At 45.9% G+C, this 24934-nt stretch overlaps 1 protein-coding gene across 1 annotated transcript in view; it reads right to left on the reverse strand.

The window, feature by feature from the left end:
- ADAMTSL3 (ADAMTS like 3) overlaps positions 1 to 24934 on the reverse strand; it is a 378645-nt gene that overhangs the window by 281787 nt on the left and 71924 nt on the right. Inside the window, exon 2 of the mRNA XM_060259735.1 lies at positions 14969 to 15088. Within this exon, the coding sequence (XP_060115718.1) occupies positions 14969 to 15088 (120 nt within the window). The remainder of the gene's footprint in view (positions 1 to 14968; positions 15089 to 24934) is intronic.

Below are 24934 nucleotides of genomic sequence, written 5' to 3' on the forward strand. Positions count from 1 at the left end.
GGCATGCTGATGTGATGGCTACCAAAAAAGCAGTCTTCCAAGATAGAAGCTGTAACGGACATGTGGCCATCGGCTCAAAAGGACGTCGAGTCAGCCTGTCCAGCACTAAAGTCAAATCCCACAACTGTGGAGGTGATCTCGATGGAGGATGAAGCCTAAGCAAACCCTTCAAAAACCTCTTAGAATGAGGGTGTGCAAAAACAGAGTGCCCCTCAACTGGTTCATGGAACGCAGAAATTGCTGCCAAATAAACCTTGATGGAAGAAAAAACAAGGCCAGCATCCACCAGAGATAACAAAAATTCAAAAATTACCGACAATCCCACCCCTTGGGGTGAAATTGAGGGATCAACTAAGAACTGCAGAAACCTCCGCCACTTCCTATCATAGGAAGTGCGGGTAGAAAGCTTCCTGCTGTTCAAGAAAACATGTTGGACTCTGCTAGAGAACCCACAAGGTCGATGAACCACACTGTCAGCTTCAGGTGGGGCATGTTGTGATGGAGTACATGACCATCCTGAGCTGACAGAAGGTTCTGCCGGAAACTGGTAGAAGATCCCCCTCGTCAGTTGGAGCAGGATCGGGAAGCAGTTCTGGTGAGGCCACCAGGGAGTCACCACAATACAGTATGGTCTCTCTCTAGCAATCTTGTTGACCACCCTCATCAGTAGTGGCAGCGTCATGCTAAGGCGAAAGGGTGCGGGATGGTCTCTTCTTCCACTTCTCCTTCGATTTCCCCTTCTTCGTTGCGGATGATCGGGTCCCCGAATCATCCCGACGCCTCTTAGCCGGGGTGTCCACTGACCCTTCAGGAGGCCGTTTTGTGGAACACCCGCAGTCGACCGGCATTTCGGTCCTGATCGGCAAAATCTTAGCCCATGTGACCGTCGGGGCCGCAGCCTCACCCATCGGTACCGACGGGACCAATGCCATTTTCTGCAGACGAAGTGCCGACTTGACCAAAGCCACCGAAAGCCTCGCCGCTTGATTCTTATGAGTTTGCTTCGAGAAACTCAAACAGTGAACGCAAGAATCAACTCGATGTCCCTTGCCCAGACAGAGGAGACAGAGGGAATGGCCGTTGGGGGCACCTCTTAAAAAAAACCCGTCTTTCCATAGACGCCCAGGGAAAAACCCCATCCAGGAAAGTCTCTGAGGGGAAAAAACGGGGGAGAAAACCGAGCCCCGAAGGGCAAGTCCAACAAACTTTTTTTTTTACCAATACTATCTATCTAACAACTAACTAACTACACTAAGAAAATAACAAACGGGCTATATACAAAGGCAAAAAAGCAATCCAAGATTACTTTACCAACCGGGGACATGAAAGGAGATCCTCTCAGCACAACGGTCAGAAAGGAACTGGCAGGATCCTTGCACTGGCGCTGGCGAGCATGCGCACTGGGATGCCTGCACATGCCCGTTGGTGCCGAGCGCGCAAAAAATCCCAGGCTTTTTAGGTACTGATTCAGGGATCGACGCAGGTGTTCTATCCCATGAGTATGAAGCACAGAGACCACAAAGAAGATCAGTTCTTCTGTGCATCAGGAAAGACAGGGCCATTTCTGTATGTGAGCTCTCCAATTAATTTGTGATTCTAATTTAATTGAGCAGATTGAAAGGAGCTCAAATTAAAAGATAGAGAAAAGCAAATAATGTAAAGGAACTATAGTTTTATGGCAAAATAGAATCATAGAATCACAGAGTTGGAAGGGACCTCTAGGGTCATCTAGTCCAACCCCCTGCACAATGCAGGAAACTCACAAACACTTCCCCCTAAATTCACAGGGAAGAAACTGTCAGAGCAGTCATTTGAAGATCTCCCAGGAGAACAGAAAACTTTAAGCAGGGCTTTTTTTGAGCAGGAACACAAAGGAATGCAGTTCTGGCAGGCTTGGTGTCAAGGGTGTGTGGCCCAGGGCTTTTTTGGTAGAAAAAGCCCAACAGGAACTCATTTGCATATTAGGCTACACCCCCTGACATCATTGTTTCACACAGGGTTTTTGTTGGAGAAAAAGCCCATCAGGAACTAATTTGCAAATTAGGCCACACCCCTTGGTGCCAAGCCAGCCGGAACTGCGTTTCTGTGCATTCCTGCTAAAAAAAAAAGCTCTGGTGTGGCCTAATATGCAAATGAGTTCCTGCTGGGCTTTTTCTACAAAAAAGGGAACTTACAAATTCAGTACGGAGAAATATAGTGAAAGTTTGTGGATGTGCTTAACAACATCATATTAAAGCCAATGGTTAATGGTACACTGCAGACTTTTCTAATAAATTGAATAATTTCCCCCCAAAAGGGTTTAACCTCTTCACACTCCCACCACATATGTGCAAACCAACCCTTAAATTGTTTGCAATGCCAGCACTTGGAACTCATTCCTGGGAATATATTGGCTATTTGTGCGGGTGTTTTGTACCATTTTGTGAAAAATTTAAATTCCAGTTCTTTAAATTTGATTACTTTAAACCCTTCTAGTCCTTCCAAGATTTTCCCAGCCAACCTCTCTGTTAACTGACCTTCATGACTCCAAATCTTTTGTAAATGTACTATTATTTTATCTTTATTTGAAATCATTTTTCTGTATAGTAACCCCACTAGACCCTTCCTTTGTTTGGCCATTACTTTATATATCTCTTCCATTGGAGCGTCTAACCAAAGCTCTCCCTTTTCACTGATCTTCTTAACTATCTTATGCAAGCCTGCTATGTTTAACCAGTATTGATTACCTAAATCTTCTGTAATTTCCTGTAAAGGTTTTAGTTCACCACCCCTAAACATATCGTCCACTCTAAAATAGCCTTTGTTTTTAAGCCTTTCCCACCATTTTATAGCATGCACCTCCTTAACAATAGCTTCTAGGGGGCTCCACCTTGAAACCTTTCCTAGCCACTGTGGGTACCATTTCATCCAGGTTTCTAATGCTACTCTTCTGGGCCCTATAGCTAATTTTAGATCTTTTGTCGACACTGTGGAAAAAATTCCAAAACTTCCAATACCACGGTTAACTGCATTTCACACAGGGTTTTTGTTGGAGAAAAAGCCCATCAGGAACTAATTTGCAAATTAGGCCACACCCCTTGGTGCCAAGCCAGCCGGAACTGTGTTTCTGTGCATTCCTGCTCCAAAAAAAGCTCTGGTGTGGCCTAATATGCAAATGAGTTCCTGCTGGGCTTTTTCTACAAAAAAGGGAACTTACAAATTCAGTACGGAGAAATATAGTGAAAGTTTGTGGATGTATGACCCCATAAGTCAGGGATAATGGGACATTACTAACATGACCAGTTTGGTCAAGGATCCTAGAGGTTTTTTGCCATCTTCTGGGCACAGGACAGGTGTCACTGAGAGGGTATGGGGAGAGGCATTTGAAAATTTCCTGCATTGTGCAGGAGATCGGTCTAGATACCCTGGAGATCCCTTCCAACTCTATGATACTAAGATACTTTACCAAAAGTGTACTTTTCTTATGATCACTGAAATGCATGCTCATGAACTTAAAAAATTCTTAACACATACCTGGGGATGTTTTTCCCATTATCTCAGAATCCCATTTATGAAGCAAAGATTAAGCTTTTTTTTTTTTAGGATAATCGTATTGTCCTCACAATAATACTATCCAAGTGAGGGGGATTATCAAAAACTAGTTCATGATATGTTGCCTGATGCTTAAGGGAAAGTAATCAAAAGCCATCTTGGACACACCCGATTATCATTCAAATGAACTGCCGTAAGTGCTTTTAGAAGCAATTATAGTTCCTTAAGAAGCAATTATAATTCCTTCAAAATTACTGCAAGGCCCTTGGGCCCCACAGTGCTAAAAAGCTGCTGCTGTCAAGTTGCAACCAACCCACGGTGACTCCATCCATGGGGCATTCCAGGTCAGTTATGAGCAGCCAGGGTTTTTGGGGTAGGAAACGCCCAGCAGGAACTCATTTGCATATTAAGCCACACCCCCACCTTTGTTTCACACAGGACTTTTTTGTAGAAAAAGCCCAGCAGAAACTTATTTACATATTGGGCCACACCCCTTGATACCAAGTCAGCTGGAACTGTGTTCCTGCTCAAAAAAAGCCCTGTGAGCAAAAGCAGGCCTGTAGCCATGGGGGAGGGGGGAACCGGGGGAGCTAGGCCTCTCCACCCAACCCCCCTTCCAACTATATGGCCCCTCTTTTTGCTGTCCCGCTCTCCCCCCCGCCGCCGCCATTGCTCTCCCCATCCCCCCTCTCCCTGCCGCTCTGGCAGCTCCCGCTCTCTCCGCTGCCACTACTCTGGCGGCCCCTGATCTCTCCACTGCTCTGTCAGCCCCTACCTTCCCCTGCAGCACCTCCTCCCTCCCTCCCACCCACCCACCCACATGGTAAAGCACCAGCTCCTGGGGCTCTTTCAAGGAGCAGCTGGTGCTTCCTGCCACCGGCGCCCCAGTGCTGAATGCGCTGAGAGCGCTGGAAAGCCAGCAGAGGAGCTGACGGCCTCAGCATGCTTTTCCCGCTGATCGGGGGGGGGGGTCTTTGAAAGAGCCCCGGGAGCCGGCACTTTACCAGGTGGGTGGGAGGGAGTAAGGAGGCGCTGCGGAGGAGGGTGGGGGCCAACAGAGTGCTGGGGAAATTGGGAGATGTGAAAGCAGTGGGGGCTGCCGGAGCATTAAATTTTCATTTATCATTCAAATGAACTGCCATAAGTGCTTTTAGAAGCAATTATAGTTCCTTAAAAATTACTGCAAGGCCCTGGGGCCCCACAGGCCCTGGGGCCCCACCTAAAATTTTCTGGCTACGGCCATGAACAGCAGTGGTTTTCCATTGCATTCCTCTGCAGAGCAACCCCTGTCTTCCTTCATGGCCTGCCATCTAAGCACTAGCTGTGGTTGACCCTGCTTGGCTTCCAAGCTCTGAGGAGCTCAAGGCTAGTCTGGACTATTTCAGGCTGCTATCAAGCAACTTAACCACAGGCCTTACAGAGATGGAATCTTGCTGTTCCTTCCATTTTTTCAACCTTCTGCTGACACACAAGCTTGTGTGTCATTCAATCTGCAAGCAGTTCCTCAATACCTACAAGGATGCCTATAAAGGGCTTTATTCAGTCCGGCTTTAAAATGCAAGCATTCTCTTGCCAGGCCAAAAGGAGAACAAAACGAACTACGAGAGAACTTGAATCTATATACAATGTCGCTACAGTGAAGCAGAGTACAAGCTGTTCTCATTAATATTTTACTTGTCTCCCATTTCAACCATCAGAAAGGCTTTTAAGATAGCAGATATTTTTTAAAAAGATGTGTAAAAGAAGCAGCATTATTTTTAACAAGGTTACATACCAAACTCAGGAATGAGCGTCCAGATTACATTATGTATAAGCAAGTCCTCCCTTCTCCTAATCTCACTCCACATATATTAGGAACAAACGATACCCTACTGGTAGGACTGCCAGGTCCCCCCTGAGCAGCTGCAGGGGATGGAGGGGGCATGGTTGCCAGATCCAGATCAGGAAACTCCTGGAGATTTGGGGATGGAGCCTGGGGAGGACAGGGACCTCAGTGGGGCACAATGCCATACTGTCCCTTTTCTCCAGGGGAAAATAGTCTGTAGTCTGGAGAAGAGCTGCAACTCCAGGGGCTCCCAGGTCCAACCTGAAGATGCTGCTTTTGTTAGACAGGGTCCCTTCTTATTGCAAATTGTCGGGGTGGGGGGGAGGACTGGGACACACACTACTAAAGATGAGAATACTATTATTCATTTATATGCTGCCTCTTCAGAGCTCTGGACCAATTTCTCACTAGGCTTGTTCCGGTCTTGGAGTCCTTCCCCCACCCCCCTCAGTGCTTCTGTCCGATTTCACACAGGCTGCCATGGCACTGCAACTTGCCCCGTCTATTTCCCGCAGCAAGCAGAAACCAGTTTTCAGAGGATCTTACTTGCTGCAGGAAATAGGTAGGACAAGTTGCAGCCCTGCAGCAGCTTGTGCAAAATCAGGCAGAACCACCGGGATTGGGGGGGGGGGGGGTGCTCCAAGACCTGAACAAGCCTAGTGAGAAATCAGTCTTGCTCCGTGTAATTCACAAGGGAAAAGCTAAGCTAAAATCATTAAAATTAACTATCCTTAAAAACGACTTCCCAGGGAATTCTGTCCTGAAAGACTCCAACAACTACAAATCATATTATTAAAATTATTAGTTTTAAATTAAAATTATTAAATAATTATTTAAATATGTATTTAAATAATTTTATATTTATATTATTATTAAAATTAAATTATTAAAATAATATTGATACTAACAACTACAAATAAAATACTGCAAGCACTAATTGTAATTTTAGATAATTATCTCAATTGTTCATAACTCAGATGAACCCTGAGGTTCCTCAGAAGCTTACTGTGGGCTTCTGAATAATTAAAAACAACAACACCACCAGCAGCCAACAAGTTTAGTTTCCAGGCCAACCATGTTTGTTGCCATGAACATTTGCCACAATTTCCCACAACACACAAGAGCTTATCAACAGTCATACCCTTGCAAGAAGGTTTCCCTGATAACTATAAGGTAGAGGTGGCCAACGGTAGCACTCCAGATGTTTTTTGCCTACAACTCCCATCAGCCCCAGCCATTGGCCATGCTAGCTGGGGCTGATGGGAGTTGTAGGCAAAAAAACATCTGGGAGCTAGCGTTGGCCACCCCTGCTATAAGGCTTTCTGGGGGGTGAGGGAAAAGTGATCATTAAAATGTTTTCCATCTGCAAGGTTCACTTAAAGAGTCAGGTCCTCTAGGCAAAAACAACTTCGCCAAAGCACAGCCCTTCAGGATTGCCACAGATATTTGAATCCTTTTCTTTCATCCACTGCCAATCTGGCATTTCTGATAATGACGTTGGGCCCTGGATCACTCCCTAGAGAGGGGCCCTATTTCCAGTGCCCAGTAGCCTCCTCTGCCCCCAAGAAGAAGAAGATAGAAGATATCGGATTTATACCCTGCCCTACACTCTGAATCTTAGAGTCTCAGAGAGGCTTACAATCTCCTTTACCTTCCTTCCCCACAACAGACACCCTGTGAGGTGGGTGGGGCTGAGAGAGCTCTCACAGAAGCTGCCCTTTCAAGGACAGCTCTGCGAGACCTATGGCTGACCCAAGGCCATTCCAGTAGCTGCAAGTGGAGGAGTGGGGAATCAAACCCAGTTCTCCCAGATAAGAGTCCATGCGCTTAACCACTACACCAAATTGGCTCTCAATCCCAGCATGCCCTTTTTGCATTACTCCTTCTGCCCATCACAAAAAAAAAAAAAATCCTGTCAGCTCCAAAATGGCTTTGTAGAAATGAAGGAGATCTCAACAGATTATGGCAAAGAATGAAGAAAACCTCTTTAAGAATGTGGCCACAGGTTCAGCAGTAGGAGTGAAGGAGGAGATGCCAAGGCCAACAACAGGCAGAGGCTAATTTCACCTCAGTCCACAAAATTCCTAATCAACAGTCTTGTGTAATGTCCTTCCCACTCCAGTTCTGGGAGGTCTGCCACTCTGCTCAAATCTTGGGTCTGCCACTTATGAAGAACGTTTTATTTTAAGGCTTCATCTCAGTCTTGCCTTAAGGAAGGGAATGAGAAGTCTGACCATCACCTAAGCAGATGGCACTACTGGCCAAGGAACAGTGCTCTCGAGATTCCTTTTCAGCACTTCAAATTTGCAACATGCTCTACATCTCCCATGCACATTGGACAGCTGGGCTTTAATGCCTCATCTTCCAAATCCTTCTTCCATTCAGTTGAAGTTCTTTTGATCAGAGAGAGGCTATTTTTCCCCCCCTTTTAACTAGCCTATCATAAATGTGGCACATTTTGCAGCTGTGTTTTACTGTTCCATAAATTATTGCTTTCCCAGGTGTTCGGTCCAGGAGACATCCCATCTGAATCAGAAGCCCCCGGGGGAACCTAAGTATGGAGAACTTTGCTTTTCCATCTCAACTGCATCCCAAGAAAGTACAAGCAGTAGTTCTTAACATGCTCTGCGATTTTAATAGCCTTTTTATTTTGCCCCCCACCCTTACTAAAAAGGTCAGGGCTCACTGAATAGTTTGAGATTTGTCACAAATATTTGTTGAATATCACCTTTATCATAACAATATACAGTTTTTAAAAAACTGAAGCCATTTCCTATCACTGCCATGGCAAAGCTTTCATCTGGTTATGTGTTCTTCCTGGATTATTGTCACAGGCAATTCCAGCCAATCAGCTATCACAAAAAGAACAGCATGAGGTCATGATGCTACACAGCTGATCCCATTTGGCTATGCAGCTTATTTTTATTTGCCGTAAATTATTTCTGAGCCGTGTCTTAGAAAACTGTTCAAGATGACTTACGACCACAGTTCCAAGCAACCGGGGGTGGGGGGGAGACTAATGATTTAAGAATTAATCAATTGATTTAAAACAATTTAAAAATTAACCTAACAGAAGCATAATACAATCTAAAACCTGGAGGGCCTCCAGGGACCAGCGGAGGCCGGCGCTGGTCCCTGGAGGCCCTCCAGAGACCAGCGGAGGCCCTCCAGCGACCAGCGCCGACCAGCGGAGGCCGCGGAGAGGCCGGCGCTGGTCCCTGGAGGCCCTCCAGAGACCAGCGGAGGCCCTCCCCGGCCTCCGCAGCCGCCGCCAGCCCCGCCAGCAGCACCAACCGCCGGGAGGAGAGGCCGCCACCCGCCCTGGATGAAGGTAAGCAGGGAGGGAAGGGGCCGAAAGCGGGGGGGGCGGCTGGCGGGAGGGGGCGGCCTTCCTTCCTTCCTTCCTTCCTTCCTTCCTTCCTTCCTTCCTTCCTTCCTTCCTTCCTTCCTTCCTTCCTTCCTTCCCTTCCTCCCTCCCTCCCTCCCTTCCCTCCCTCCTCCCTTCCTTCCCTCCCTCCTTCCTCCCTCCCTTCTTCCCTCCTTCTCTCCCTCCCTCCTCCCTTCCTTCCCTCCCTCCTCCCTTCCTTCCCTCCCTCCTTCCTCCCTCCTTCCTTCCTTCCTTTCTTCCTTCCTCCCTCCTTCTTTCCCTCCCTTCCTTTCTTCCTTCCCTCCTTCCCTCCCTCCCTCCTCCCTTCCTTCCCTCCCTCCCTCCTTCCTCCCTCCTTCCTTTCTTCCTTCCTCCCCTCCCTCCCTCCTTCCTTCCTTCCTTCCTTCCCTCCTTCCCTCCTTCCTTCCTTCCTTCCTTCCCTCCTCCCTTCCTTCCCTCCCTCCCTCCTTCCCTCCCTCCTTCCTTCCTTTCTTCCTTTCTTCCCTCCCTCCCTCCTTCCTTCCTCCCTCCCTCCTTCCTTCTTTCCTTCCTTCCTTCCCTCCTTCCCTCCCTCCTCCCTTCCTTCCCTCCCTCCTTCCTCCCTCCTTCCTTCCTTTCTTCCTTCCTCCCTCCTTCTTTCCCTCCCTCCCTTCCTTTCTTCCTTCCCTCCTTCCCTCCCTCCCTCCTCCCTTCCTTCCCTCCCTCCCTCCTCCATCCTTCCTTTCTTCCTTCCTCCCCTCCCTCCCTCCTTCCTTCCTTCCTTCCTTCCCTCCTTCCTTCCTTCCTTCCTTCCTTCCTTCCTTCCTTCCTTCCTTCCTTCCTTCCTTCCTTCCTTCCCTCCTCCCTTCCTTCCCTCCCTCCTTCCTTCCTTCCCTCCTTCCTTCCCTCCCTCCCTCCCTCCTTCCTTCCTTCCCTCCCTCCATCCTTCCTCCCTCCCTGTTTTGGTGGTTTGGTATATGGTTAGTTTTGCATTTTTTGGCATTTGCATTTATTGGCAATAGCTTGTGTAATACAGCATTTTGACTTTTTTTTTGCCATATAGATAGGGTGATCATTTTCCTATACTACTTGTGCTTTGCGTATTTTTCAAGTGCTTGTGTATTTATGTACATTGTTTTCATGTTTTCATTGACTAAGGGAGGTATCTGGTGTTTTCTGGTTGCTGACCTAGCCAGACAGGACAGGAGACCAGCAGAGAATATCTCCCCTGTTTCCCTCCCTCCCTCCCTCCCTCCCTCCCTTCCTTCCTTCCTTCCTTCCTTCCTTCCTTCCTTCCTTCCTTCCTTCCTTCCTTCCTTCCTTCCTTCCTTCCTTCCTTCCTTCCTTCCGTGGCTCTCAAATATCCGATGTTCATGTCTTGTGGCTCTCAAACATCTGACCTTTATTCTGTGTTGCTCTTTTGTTAAGCAACTCTGGCCACCCCTGGAGTAGACAATACTGACTTTGGTGGACCCAAGCACTGATTCAGTGTAAGGGAGCTTTGTGTTTGTGTCTTCTGGTGCAATTTTGTTCTCAAATCCTGTATTTACTTCATCAGTATATGGGATAAGGCACTTTCTCAACTGTGCTGCATAATGCAGCCTATTTATTTTGTCCTGTTTGCTCTGTTGGCTCTATCTGCGCCACCTTCATCACTTTCGGGGTGTGGATCCCCCAGTGGGGTGGGCTCCCGACTCCCTCTGCCGGCTGTTTCTGATAGCCCTGCGCCCCCTCTTTCATTTGATATGTGTCCCGTGCGGGTGCCACCCTCCCGCCGGGAGATGCCGCAAAATGAGCCCCCTTGAGGCTTATTGCGGCAGGGCTCGGGGGAAGCGAGCTAGACTGCTGTTCTTTTGAGGGGTTATAGAGTGTTTCGAGCCCGTCCCTGTGGCATCGGTCCCATCGTTGTGGGGCCCAGGGGGCCGGTGCAGCGGCACGCTGAAGCAGCCTTTCGGTCACTTCCAGGTTCCTGTCCTGCATCTCGACCTGTGTTATTAGTGACAGGCTGCTTCGGCGTGCCGCTGCGCCGGCCCCCTGGGTCCCACAACGATGGGACTGATGCCACAGGGACGGGCTCGAAACACTCTATAACCCCTCAAAAGAACAGCAGTCTAACTTGCTTCCCCCGAGCCCTGCCGCCATAAGCCTCAAGGGGGCTCATTTTGCGGCATCTCCCGGCGGGAGGGTGGCACCCGCACGGGACACATATCAAATGAAAGAGGGGGCGCAGGGCTATCAGAAACAGCCGGCGGAGGGAGTCGGGAGACCACCCCACTGGGGGATCCACACCCCGAAAGTGATGAAGGTGGCGCAGATAGAGCCAACAGAGCAAACAGGACAAAATAAATAGGCTGCATTATGCAGCACAGTCTCACTGGAATCTCACTGGAATCTGACTGGCTTCTCAGCATGGAACCCGTTCTCTCTAGTTTTCTCACTTTGAAAAAAGTAAAAAAAGAGTTTCATTTAACTTTACTTCCCCCTTTCCCTCTCTATAAATAATCTTGGTGTTTCCGGCGGTGATATTTGGGGGATTTTGGGGGACGTCACAGGAAGTGCTGTGAAGTCACTTCCTGTTTCCGGCAGTGGCATTTGGGGGAAATGATGTCATTTGGGGGAAATGATGTCACAGGAAGTGATGTCACTTCCTGCTTCCGGCAGGTGGCACGGGGGAAATGATGTCACAGGAAGTGATGTCACTTCCTTTTCTGGCAGGTGGCGTGGGGGAAATGATGTCACAGGAAGTGATGTCACTTCCTGTTTCCGGCGGTGGCATGACGTCTTTTTCACGTCCCTGGCTGGCCTTCAGACATTATGGCCACCCTAGCTTAACCCCCCTCCCCAAGGGCCAAATGAAGTCAAAAGACGGCCACCTAAGTGAATGGGCAATGTTTTCACATCCATTCAAAAGAAGTTTTTTTTAACAGTTGTACTCAGGACTACTGAGATTTTGGATAATCTATTGATTTATACAATCACACACACCCCCAAACATACAAGAGGTGTGTACCCCCAGAAGAATTTCCAATTTCAGATACTGCATGATGGCGGAGGGAGACAGAGGAACCTTCTTTTTCACTTCTATATAGACTCAGTGCCTGTACATTTCATTTCTACTCACAATGGCCTAGCACTTTACTCTGGCTAGCAATACATTTCCCAATATTTTGTTGAAGAGTTCAATGGGATTCTGGGATATATTGTCTTGTAAGTTTCCACTGTGGGCCATACACTTCCTAGATTTACTTCAGATCTTTTGCCAAGATTAACAGGGTCCCTTTCATGTTGCTTTCTTAGCCATTATATCTCTATTCCATGTTTAATGCAATGTATCTATGAGCTTCTGGAGTACACATTGCAAGTCTAATTATATGAAACATGGCATGTTACTTTCCAGATGCCCTGCTTCTTCCATGAAACACCCTCTCTTTGCAATTTTCCTTTTTCAGACAATCAATTTCAACAATGTCTAAATAAACCAGAAATGTGAAACAGTAATATACGCTTCAGGATAAAATTCATCCCAACATTCATTAACTGCAGTTACAAATATTTCTGTTATGGAAAATTTCTTATTATTGCCAAAATCCTACATGAAGAGAACCTAAAAGCTTGCCTTGGTGGATCAAACCATAAGATCCACCTCATCTGGCAGCCTAACAGTAGGCAAAGTTCCAAGCAGTGTTTCTGTTTCCCAACAAGAAGCCTTCTTATCACGCATCATTGACCAGAGACCACAGACATTTCCTTCTGCCCTCCAGGATACGTAGCCTTGTGGGTGCCTCATGCTCTGAGCCTTGTCCCTTCCTTGGGATGTGAGGATTTTGTCTTCTGTTTTAACAGTGGGTCCAAATGAGAGACCGAGAAGATGGAAATGCCAAGGAGGCAATGCTGAGCTTCAAGAAGCTTAGAACAGAAGTGGGGATTGGACAATAGTGATTTCAGTTCAAGTGAGTTTCAGCTCCCCCACCCACTACTGCTGTGGATCTAAGTTGTCTTTGCTGAGAAAGAGTTGCTGAATGTCAGGCCCATAGCTAACCAGGAGCCCACGGGGCCTGGCCCCCTGACAGGGTTTTTTGGAGGAGGGGGAGACCCTCAGCACCATCCCAGGGCCTCTCCCTCCTGCATGATTTAAATTGCCCCATGCCATTTAAAAGGCGAGCCAATAATCTTATCAGCTGGCTCTAAATCACACAGGAGGGAAGAGGAAGAGGGGTGGCCCCCAGCCTCTCCAGCTTCCTGCTCTCTTCCCCATGGCCCTCCCATAGTCTCCTCCCCCTTCAGCCCCTATCATGGTCCAGACAGAACCCTGCAGCCTACTGGTCTCCGTGCTCCTGCCCATCCTGTGATGCACCAGTGGAGTGGGCTGCCAAAGCTGACAGGCCAACAGTCGGTACTGGGTCCAATTGCCCAAGGTCATCCTTGTTCCCCCTCCAAGCATAAATGACACTCCCAGCTTAAAGCTGGAGTGGTACTTCCCAACCAGAAGCTGTATTATCATATGCATTACTGAGTCTTGGACAGAGAATTTGGCTAACAAAAATGCTTGCATGCAAATGCTTGCATAGTCCTAAGATTTAACAGAGCCCCTTGCTAGAAGTATCCCCTTTCCTAGGTCCTTACTCACACAAGTATCTAAAGGTTGCCCCCCCAAAAAAAAACTTAAGTGGAACATTTAAATGGCATCCCCACCCACTAATTAACATAGAACATAATCCATCCAAAAGGGGTGGAGAAGAAAAGTAATGTATCTTCTTTGCAATGTAGAAAGTCCAGGTTCAGTCCCTGGCATCTTCTCTTCAAAGAGAGATGTTCAGTCCTAACATCTGTCTTTGCCATCTTCCGGGAGTGGAGCAGGTGACACTAAGGGTGTGTGTAGGGGGGATAGGCTTCCCAAACCCACCCACCCCGCCCTGGCGAGGGACCCCCAAATTTGCAGCCTCCTCCCCCGCTCTCCAAAAATCCAGAAGCAGGGGGGGAGAACATGCATGTAGGCATCATGTCGTTGTAGAGCTCCTGCAGGTTTAGAAACCTGCAAACAGTTTTTAAAATGTGTGCCCCTTTAAGGCTGCACAGGAAACAGGAAGGGCTTCATAGGAAAGGGTCAGTAACAGTTTCCATGGAGAACGGCCCCTCCCTTTCTTTTGCTTTCGTTTTCACGGCAAGCAAAGTTCTGCTGGAAGAAGACCAAGTAAGTATTTGTGTGTGTGAGAGAGGGAGGGGGCAGGGGATTCCCTAGTTTGGAGGCCCTCCCCCCCTTTAGAAAGCATGGGGAGGAGGGAAATGTCTACTGGGCACTCTATTATTCCCTATGGAGAACGATTCCTATAGGGAATAATAGGGAATTGATCCATGGGTATTGGGGGCTTTGGGGGGGGCTATTTTTTGAGGTAGAAGCACCAAATTTTCAGTATAGCATCTAGTGCCTCTCCCCAAAATACCCCCCAAGTTTCAAAATGATTGGACTAGAGGGTCCAATTCTATGAGCCCCAAAATATGGTGCCCCTATCCTTAATTATTTCTTATGGAAGAAAGGCATTTAAAAAGGTGTGCTGTCCCTTTAAATGGGATGGCCAGAACTCCCTTGGAGTTCAATTATGCTTATCACACCCTTGTTCCTGGCTCCACCCCCAATGTCTCCTGGCTCCAACCCCAAAGTTTCCTGGCTCTGCCCCCAAAGTCCCAAGATTTTTCTTTAATTGGACTTGGCAGCCCTAAGGGGGGGGAAGTATTTGTGAGTTTCCTGCATTGTGCAGAGAGTTAGACTAGATGACCCTGGAAATCCCTTCCAACTCTATGATTCTATTACATAAAGGACCAGGTGGTAGGCATGAAAAACTCAGATCTTGAAGAGCAGTTAGATCTTGGAGAGCAGCTAGTCAGAGCAGACAGTACTGACCCTGAGTGAGCAACAGCAAGATTTCTAGTCTTGATGACAAGGTGAAATCTAGATGACTAGATTTCACCTTGAGTGGGACTGTGGCTCTGTGGAAGATCCTCGGTTCAGTCCCCAGCATCTCCAGTTAAAAAGATCAGGTGATTTGAAAAAAAATGGTAACCAAGTGTATCAGGTGGCCATGAATATTGGGAGGATCATGACTAGCACACGCTCCCCGAGGCTGTCAGGCTCCTGATATTTGCAGTTTTGGCAGAAGAAGTCCATATTGCATAATGGCCTGCTTTAGGAACACACCGTTCATAAGAACTTCCTGAAGGAAATGATAAAAGTGAAGGAGAAACGTCATTTTCATATTCAGTAGACAAACCTGATCATCGTAGCGGTAGGTAAGGAACTGTTCTCCCGTGGTGTCTTCCAAGAAACTTCCTTGTGGAGAAAGTGCAAACTCAGGCAAGAAGTAGGCCCCTTGGGACTGCTCTGCTCTGGTCTGTAAAAGATTAAATGAGATCACATTACGGCTACTGGGGAGAGAAAGAAAGGGGAGTCCAAAGACTTCCAAAACCAAGATATCTGCCCCTCTGACACAACTTTCCTTTGCATATATTACCAGATACACAACTTTCCTTTGCATATATTACCAGATACATGCAGGGTTGCACAAAGTAACATGGGAAGATTAAACTTTCCTCCCCACAAAATTGACAGCTGCAAAATATGCATAATGCCTATTCACACTGTGGCAGAATGTGCCTGCTCAGGCCTTCAGACCCTATTCCACTTGGCCCTCCTAGGTTCTGTTTTATAATACGTGTGGTAAAGCACATGCAAGTTCATAAATTTATTTTGATTATGTTCTTGAGAACACTGCCTCATTAAAAAAACAAAACAAAAAAGAACACTGCCTCATGAGATACCCAGAAACTAGTGAATAAGGAGTACTAGGGGAAAAGCCCACTTCCCAACTTTTACAAGGCTCTTATAAGTGGCAATTTGTATTGGAGAAACTGCTTTAAGACCAACCATGCATTATATACACAGTGTTTTAACCTGCAGGGATGCTGCAGGGTAGGGTTTCCATTTCCCCGGCAGTGCTGGAGAAACCCTCAATTTTGGGAGCTTCAGCCTGCTGCTGGCCAGCTGGCAGGTGGGGAAGCCCAACTCCCAAACAGGGACATTGCCATGCAATGACATTGACTGGAAGTGACATCATCATGCCAGGTATAGTATGTGGGGATGCTCTGGCATTTGGGCAAAAATCATGGTTTTAAGCCTGATAAAACCATAGCGTTTGCCCAAATGCCAGACCATCCCTGGCTCAAGGTCCCAGGTGTGATCTCTTCCAGGTGACATCATCATGCTGGAGATGTCATGTGACATCCCAGCCCACCCTCAGAGCACTTACCAAAGTCCCCTGTTCCAGGCACAGTAAGACCTGGCAACTCTACTGCAGGAACTGGAAGCCAATTAATTTCTTAGGAATATCTCTTAGGAATATAATTATGACAGCAGTATGTATTTTATTTTATTTTTTTACTTTATTTCATCAGATTTATATCCTGCCCTTCCACGACAGACTCAGGGCGGCTAACAACAACGAAAACAACAAAGAATATTAAAACAAAAATATACAATAAAATCATTCATACATTTTACGACCATTAAAAACCAAGATGCACAATGATGTTTCTAATTATTCTGATGTATCTGATTCAGTTATATTAGTTCAGTGAGACTGTCAGTGCTGTGGAATAGTAGCCACCTCCCTTAACCTTTAAAAGCAAATTTAAACAATAAGAATATAAGAACATGAGAAGCCATGTTGGATCAGGCCAATGGCCCATCCAGTCCAACACTCTGTATCATACAGTGGCCAAAATACACACACACACACACACACACACACACACAGGCCGTGGTCACACCATTAAATCCATCCCTAACCCATCGCTATTATACCCCGCAGCTTTTTTACAACGAATTTCCTGATCAGACATCCCTCCATCCTTCAGTTCTAAGCAGAGTTGGTCCTGTTCCTGGTTGATCAGAGGCCTCAACCGGACCTCATTTTTTGAGATGGCATTCCACACTCGCACAAGCGCAGTATCATGGGATATCGTGCTTGGCTTTTTTTTTAAAAAAGGTGCCAGAAAAGGTGGGTGATCTGCCCCCCCCCCCATTTAAACACCCGGAAAGGAAGGGGAAGCCCAGGAGTTCTCTTTGCTGTCTCTCTGCCTGGCGGGGAGACAGCAAAGGTGGGGGATCTTCCTCCCCCCCCCCATTTAAACACCCCGCCATGGTGTTTAAATGGGGGGGGGGGCACAGCAACTCTCTTTGCTGTCTCTCCGCCTGGCGGGGAGATGGCAAAGGTGGGTCATCCTCCTCCCCTGGCAGGGAGACAGCAAAGGTGGGCGATCTGCCTCTCCCCCACCCCCGCATTTAGGAAAGGTCCCCTGTGCAAGCACCAGTCGTTTTCGACTGTGGGGTGACGCTGTTTTCACAAAGTTTTCATGGCAGACCTTTTACTGGGTGGTTTGCCATTGCCTTCCCCAGTCATTACACTTTCCCCCCCAGTAAGCTGGGTACATATTTTACCGACCTCGGAAGGTTGGAAGGCTGAGTCAACAATTGCTGGCGCAATGATATAATTTGGAGTGGGCTCTTGCAGGGAAGCAGATGTGCACTTGCGATGAGTCGGCTACAATGGAGCGTTCAAACATAGAAAGTACAAGCGGGAGTCGTCGGAAGCATTCTTATTCCGGATTTAATGTACTATCAAAAAAGTCTGCGTCTCAGTTGTGGCAGTTCGGGACATGAACGAGCCAACGACCATTGCCAGATGCTGATGTTTGGACAACCGCATAAAATCTGACATGCATCTGGCTTTCATCCATGCCCATCTCGTCAGTTTATGTGCGTCTGACCTCGGCCACACTGTGGCTAATAGCCACTGATGGACCTCTGTTCCATATTTTTATCCAATCCCCTCTTGAAACTGGCTATGCTTGTAGCCGCCACCACCTCCTGTGGCAGTAAATTCCACATGTTACTCACCCTTTGGGTGAAGAAGTACTTCCTTTTATCCATTTTAACCTGACTGCTCAGCAATTTCAACAAATGCCCACAAGTTCTTGTATTGTGAGAAAGGGAGAAAAGGACTTCTTTCTCCATCCCATGCATAATCTTGTAAACCTCTAACATGTCACCCCACAGTCGACGTTTCTCCAAGCTAAAGAGCCCCAAGCGTTTTAACTTTTCTTCATAGGGAAAGTGTTCCAAACCTTTAATCATTCTAGTTACCCTTTTCTGGACATTTTCCAGTGCTATAATATCCTTTTGGAGGTGCAGTGACCAGAATTGCACACAGTACTCCAAATGGGACTGCACCATCAATTTATACAGGGGCATTATGATACTGGCTGATTTGTTTTCAATTCAGGCCCTTACAGGCCCTGCAGAACTGTGGCAGGTCCCTCAGGGCCCTCATGTTTTCGGGGAGGGCGTTCCACAGGGTGGGGGCTATTACCAAGAACACTCTTGCTCTGGTGGTGAACAGTTGAGCTTCTTTCGGTTCGGGGATCTTATAAAGTTTTAGGAACCTGAACATAGTACTCTCTGGGGCACATATGGGAAGAGGCAGTCCTGAAGGTAGACAAGTCCCAGGCCATATAGAGCTTTAAAGGTTAAAACCAGCACCTTGAAGCTAATCTGGAATGCAACCAGTGTAATGTTTCCAGAGCAGGTTGAATGTGCTCCCGTACTGGGCCTCCATTATCAGCAAAGGTTCTTGACCTTTGAAGCTTATGTAAGCACCATCAAGTTACAAACAATTTTCAGCAACCCCAGCAAGGGGTTTTCAAGGCAAGTGAGAAGCAGAGATGGTTTGTCATTACTTTCCTCTGCAGATAGATCCAGGTAGGTAGCTGTAATGTACTGAGTGACGAGACGTGTTGAAGGCAGCATGCTTTATTAGCGAGTACATCACAAGAGAGGGAACGCGGGCCGGGTCCCCAATTATATACTGAACTTATGAAAGACCTATTATAGCACCTTAATGTTAATTTTTAATGTAATTTGTAAATTGATTTATGATGATTTTATTGCTATATATGATTTTATTGTATTGCATTTATACGTTGTGAGCCGCCCTGAGCCTGCTTGTGCGGGGAGGGCGGGATATAAATAAAAAGTATTATTATTATTATTATTATTATTATTATTATTATTATTATTATTATTATTATTATTATATACACAACCCGGAACAACCCTCTGCCTGGCCAGATCCAATCCTGGCCAGTTAAACTTACCGCCAGAGATCTTGATTGGCAGAGCGTATTTGCAAGCTACATCCAGTGACCCGTGGACTCCCACTGGTCATCTCTGTAGTATTTGCAGTGTTGTAATTTCAGGACTGAAATGCAAGACTCAACAGTAGCCATGTTGGTCTGAAGCAGCAGAATAAAGTTAGAGTCCAGTAGCACCTTTAAGACTACGTTATTCTACTTCCTCTGCAGAGTCTTCCTTGGTGGTCCCCCCATCCAAGTACCAACCCTGCTTAGCTTTTGAGATCTGATGAGATTGGGCTATACCATGCTGCCTTCCCTCCCATGGTAATAGTACCCAATACAAAATGAGACAACTATTAAATCACCATCAAGTTGAACACAACTAAATGGTTAACAACAGCAAAATTTTCTCAGCCATAAAATAACTAGAACATTAAACTTTTTAGCATAAACGATTATCAACTCTTAAAGCAGAATGTGAAATACCAACAAGGATATGGAGTTTTGCTGACTTCCAAGATGAGAAAAGACAGATATCTGCTCCTGGGCAAAACCTTCTCAATATGGGCGCACTCCATATCCCAGCGAAGCAAATGACAGCACTCCCATTAGTTTTTAATGGTTCTGGACAACATTCTGAAGCAGCAACCTAAATTCAGTCCAGAAGCATGGAAAGTTTCAACCCCAGAGGTTAAGTGTTAGGATGGAAAGAGTTTTTCAGGCTTTACTGCCTAGAATATTATTAAGCACCCAATAAAATCAGGGGGGATGGGAGACACAAAGATTGAGTTTTACAATAATAGCAGCCCACTAAACACTGCTAGAAGTAAAATAGCTTGCAGCAAGTTATATTGCATAGCTTCTGATATACATTCACATTTGCATGATGCATCTGAATACAGAACTGCTTCTTTCAATCTTATAACACCTTTCTTCTGTATGAGTTTCTTCTGCTACCCTGCAGCATCCCTGCAGTCTAAAAGATTATGGTGATTATTATTATATTGGATTTATACCCCCATTCTAGATCTCAGAGTGGCTTACAATCTCCTTTATCTTCTTTCCCCACAACAGGCACCCTGTGAGGTAGGTGGGGCTGAGAGAGCTCTCCCAGAAGCTGCCCTTTCAAGGACAGCTCTGCGGGAGCTATGGCTGACTCAAGGCCATTCCAGCAGCTGCAAGTGGAGGAGTGGGGAATCAAACCCAGTTCTCCCAGATAAGAGTCTGTGCACTTAACCACTACACCACGGTTCTCCTTAAGAACTTGGTTTTTTTAAAGTGCATTCTTCTTTTTTATTTTCAGCAGACAAACACCATTCACAAAATTATTCATTTGACGAGCTGAGGACAGTAAATCCAACACACAGAATTGAAAATCTATGATACTTCTCGTTTTGTAAAAACCATCATGTGACATATTGAGGCTGTTAGCCTTAGATGTTGCTTACGAGAACATCCAGTTAATGTGGATCAGATGAATTAATAAACACGTCTCAAGATAGTTTAGCCTGCTCCATGACAGATGCAGCATTTTAAGAAGCAGGAGTTCCTTCACCTAGGATGTGAACCTGGCGTCATACAAGGAGAACACCCCAGCAAGTTGAACTTTGGATCAATAAACTGCTCTCCACAGGCCAAGAAATTAGTCATGCCCCTCCCCACATGCCTCAGGGGAGGTGGTCTAAAGTTTGTTTGTGTTTTAAGAGACACATGAGGATCTGTTCATCTTTCATCATCGCCCCAAATATTCCAGACTTTAAAATCAGTTGCATGACGATGAGTGATGGGGAATGAGTTAGTATTGTCCCAAGTGCTGAGCAACAGGAAGAAGCCAGCTCAGCTTGTTCTTCCCTGGTCCCAACTTGAACTATGCTGAAAACCTGCAGAACAGGGTGGGGTTTTTTAAAAAGCTTATCTCAGAACAGACTAAGAGCATGTTCAACAGTAACCATGGAACTACTTCCATTTTTCTTAAAATGTTATATCCATCTGCACTCTCTGTAGGTTAGATGCTGGATTAGAAAAGCTGAACTAATTTGCTCAGTGTGGGTTTAGTCTATGAAGTGTGTAATAATATGAAAAAGGAAAAGACAGACATTAATACAGATGGTGGGAGCTGGGGAATAAAGCCGGCTAGATAAGAGTGATGACTGATGATAAGAAGAAAGAAGAAAATATTGGCTTTATATCCCGCCCTCCACTCCGAATCTCAGAGTGGCTCACCTTCTCCTTAATCTTCCTCCCCTACAACAGACACCCTGTGAGGTGGGTGGTGCTGAGAGAGCTCTCACAGCAGCTACCCTTTCAAGGATAAGCTCTGCGAGAGCTATGGCTGACCCAAGGCCATTCCAGCAGCTGCAAGTGGAGGAGTGGGGAATCAAATCCAGTTCTCTCAGATAAGAGTCCACACACTTAACCACTACACCAAATTTGAGTGATGAAAAGCTAAAGAGAAGCAACCAGTTAAGTTCCTCCTGGCCCCCTTTTTATCCATCCTGTATATGACAGCCCTTCAGGAACATGAAGGTAGTGATCATATCACTCAGTCATCTCCTCTCCAGGCTGTTAACACACCCACCTCCTTCAGCCTTCCTTCCGTAGGACTTGGTCTCCAGACCCCTCACCATCTTCATTGCCCTCCTCTGGACATGTTCCAGCTTGTCTATAGCCTTCTTAAACTGTGCTGCCCAAACCTGAACACAATACTCTAGGTGAGGTCTAACCACAGCAGAGTAAAGCAATACCATCACTTCGTGTGATCTGGTCCACAATTAGAACTTCTCAAGCAGCAAGGCTGGAAAAGACAGTCCAACCGTCACTGCCCATCATGACAGATAGCACTGTGGTTAGAGAGATCACTGATCTCCCTCTTGTTTTAATAAAGCTTTTTAAAACCTTTAATAGCCATGTAACAAACAGAAATCAAATAAGGTAAGTTAACGCCATATCCTTATGGGGGAGATTAAACCCTTCAACCACTGGTTTATCTTATTTAACTGTAAAGCAATGGAGCCACAGTCTGCTGATAAAAAGAGCAATCCCCTTAACTAAGCCTAAGTGATCACCATGAGAGTTATAAACACACTGCAGATGATTAAAAAGCAAGCAAAAATTTGGGGAGGGGAGAAACAAGGAGGATTTAAAAGGTTTTAATGCATCTCTCTGGTCCATTGCCTCAAGCCCAGTCCCGGCCTGGGGGAGGACCATTTTGAGCAAAGCGGCAACAGATCAAGGCCTCACCCCTTTGCTCAATGGGGGCAACGCAGCCAGAAGGCTCAGCCCTTTGGTGGATTCACTCCCTCCACCCACAGAGTTCTGCTTGGCTGCACGGTTCGCCAACCCCAAATGACCTGGGAGTTTTACATAAGAGCCCAGCTGCAGGCATGAAGCTGCCTGTTCTATTCAGCAGCAGCAGTTCTTATGCTTGAGTAACAGCTAAACACCGCTCTGTTTATTGCCTTGAGATCATGCCCCAGTCTGTGTACTTCATTCTTGCTCCTCTTCCAAAGGCAGTGCTCAGCTGCTTGACAGCACGGATTTCTGACCTGCTGGATTCTCATCCATTGTCACGAAATGGAAAGACAATGCAGGAACCCACAGAGAGTTTGGATGCCAAGACTCTCCCCAAGACCTCTATGAAACCAGAGCAATTGTCTTGTTTTTCCTTGCATTTCTACAATGGGTTGCATCTGGCAGCCATCTTTTAAATCAGATTGTAGCCATGAACGATTTTATACATAGACCATGACTGTATCTGACATACCCACAGTGACCATAAGAAAAAATAAAATACTGACAGGAAATATTATTGCTCACACTTAGAATCATAGAATGATAGAGTTGGAGGGGGCCATACAAGCCATCTAGTACAACCTCCTGCTCAATGCAGGCATACAGCATTCCTGACAAGTGTTCATCCAGTCACTGTTTAAAGACTGCCAGTGAAGGGGAGCTCACCACCTTCCCAAGTAGCTAATTCCACTGTTGAACTACTTTGACTATCAAAAAAGCTTTTCCTAATACGCAGTCTACCTTCCCGCCCTTAATTTAAACCCATTATTATGGGGTCCTCCCTTCTGCTGCCAACAGGAACAGCACTTTCTGAATTTGAACCTTGTATCAGTTCAGCATTAAATGTCCACTGGTTTTGAGTCTTCTGCTTCCATTTTCAGGAGCTTTCAGTTTATTTCATAATCTTACACACATTTGCCCAGTATGTGGACTACCAACATGATTCCAGGAGCCATTCAAAGCACTGATTCTTACTCTGAAAGTCCTAAGGAGTTCCAAGATCAAGCTATTTGAATAACAATGTTCGGCCATACCTGTCAGGCTCTGTTCATTTACAATGCTGATAAAAGCTGTTACTAACCATATTGATCAATGCCTAGAAACGCTCACTAACATAGAGGCCGGGGTAGCAAGGAGGGAGGGGGGAAAAGTAGAGAGTAGCTTCCCAGGAATATCAAAGGTTGCCAAGGTCTCTTTGAAGAAGACAGTATGTGCCAGATTCTCACCTCCTCTCCAGAGGCACCAAGGACATTGCCTCCGGGAAATGTAACCACCAACTGAAGAGATAAGGGGGGGGGGGAAGCTTTGGGAAAAATCTCACATGCAAAAGCAACTTTTTGTTTTGGGAAATGAGGGGTAGAAACAATCGCTTTGATGTAGAAGGTTAAATGCCAATGATTCGAACTGATCTCCATCAGTTCCAATGCCTGCCATGCTGGAGTAACTCTGAAGTATCCAATAAATGCAACTTTGTTCCAAAATACCAAGTCTGCTTACTTGTGAGCTTCAATGAACCCACGCCTGACAATACCATCCTGCCCACCATTTAATACAATCATCTTTAAAAAATAGTAAACTGCTTTAGATCTTCTTTGTGGAGAAAGGCAAGGTTGAAAAAAATGAATATATTTGCACATCCTCACCTTAGAGGGGTGAGATGGGAAGAAACTAGCATTTAGCATTAACCAAACCAAGTAAATACCCGAAAAATACCTTATCAGTATTTGGGGGGTCTTTATATAGCTGAATAGGAGCGCCACGGCACAGAGTGGTAAGCTGCAGTATTGCAGCTCAAGCTCTCTGCTCACGACCTGATTTCGATCCCAGTGGAAGCTGGGTTCATGTAGCTGGCTCATGGTTGATTCAGCCTTCTATTCTTCTGAGGTTGGTAAAATGAGTACCCAGCTTGCTGGGGGTAAGGTGTAAATGACTGGGGAAGGCAATTGCAAACCACCCTGTAAAAAGTCTGCCATGAAAACATTGTGAAAGCAACATCACCCCAGAGTCAGAAACGACTGGTGCTTGCACAGGGGATTACCTTTACCTTTTATTTAGCTGAATACAGATTCTCTAGTCTGATTCAGCTACCAATACATAAAAGCTAATACTATTTGGCTATTATTTGGTCTCTTTAAGTGCCTTCTGAGTTCACTCACCAAGTCCTGCCACTATAGCATATACCAGATTGGAGAAGGCATTTACTATATATATATATATATATATATATATATATATATATATATATATATATATATATATATATATATATATATAAAAATTGAATCAGAACTCTCCAAAAGCAAAATCATCCTGGCTACTCAGAGATAAAGATAAACAAACCACATTATGTGTGGCGATATTTTTGGCAGCTGTTGTCAAGTTATACGATAACTTACTTTTAAGTTCTCCTCCCATAGGATGAGGGTTTGCTGTTTATGACTTAGATTGTAAAAACAAACTACAATGACTTACAAAACAATTTACAATGACTTAGATTGTAAAAAAAGAAGTAAAAGTAGAGAGACCTTTTTTAATGCCTTCTCCAAGTCGGCCCACACTACCACACTGACAGCAATGCAATCCAGCGAGTTCAGTCACTAAGTTCATGAGTTAAGACACTAAGTTGTGCCACCACTGTGGCACAGGCCAGCTCCAAAACAGCCTGTGTCACTGCTACAATGGAGGCATGACTCAGCAAGTGGACTCAGAAGGCATTTAGAGATCATGATTTCTTTAAATGCCTTTCCTCCTTCCAC

The sequence above is a fragment of the Heteronotia binoei genome, chromosome 19 (assembly GCF_032191835.1).
Source record: "Heteronotia binoei isolate CCM8104 ecotype False Entrance Well chromosome 19, APGP_CSIRO_Hbin_v1, whole genome shotgun sequence".
Lineage (NCBI taxonomy): Eukaryota > Metazoa > Chordata > Lepidosauria > Squamata > Gekkonidae > Heteronotia > Heteronotia binoei.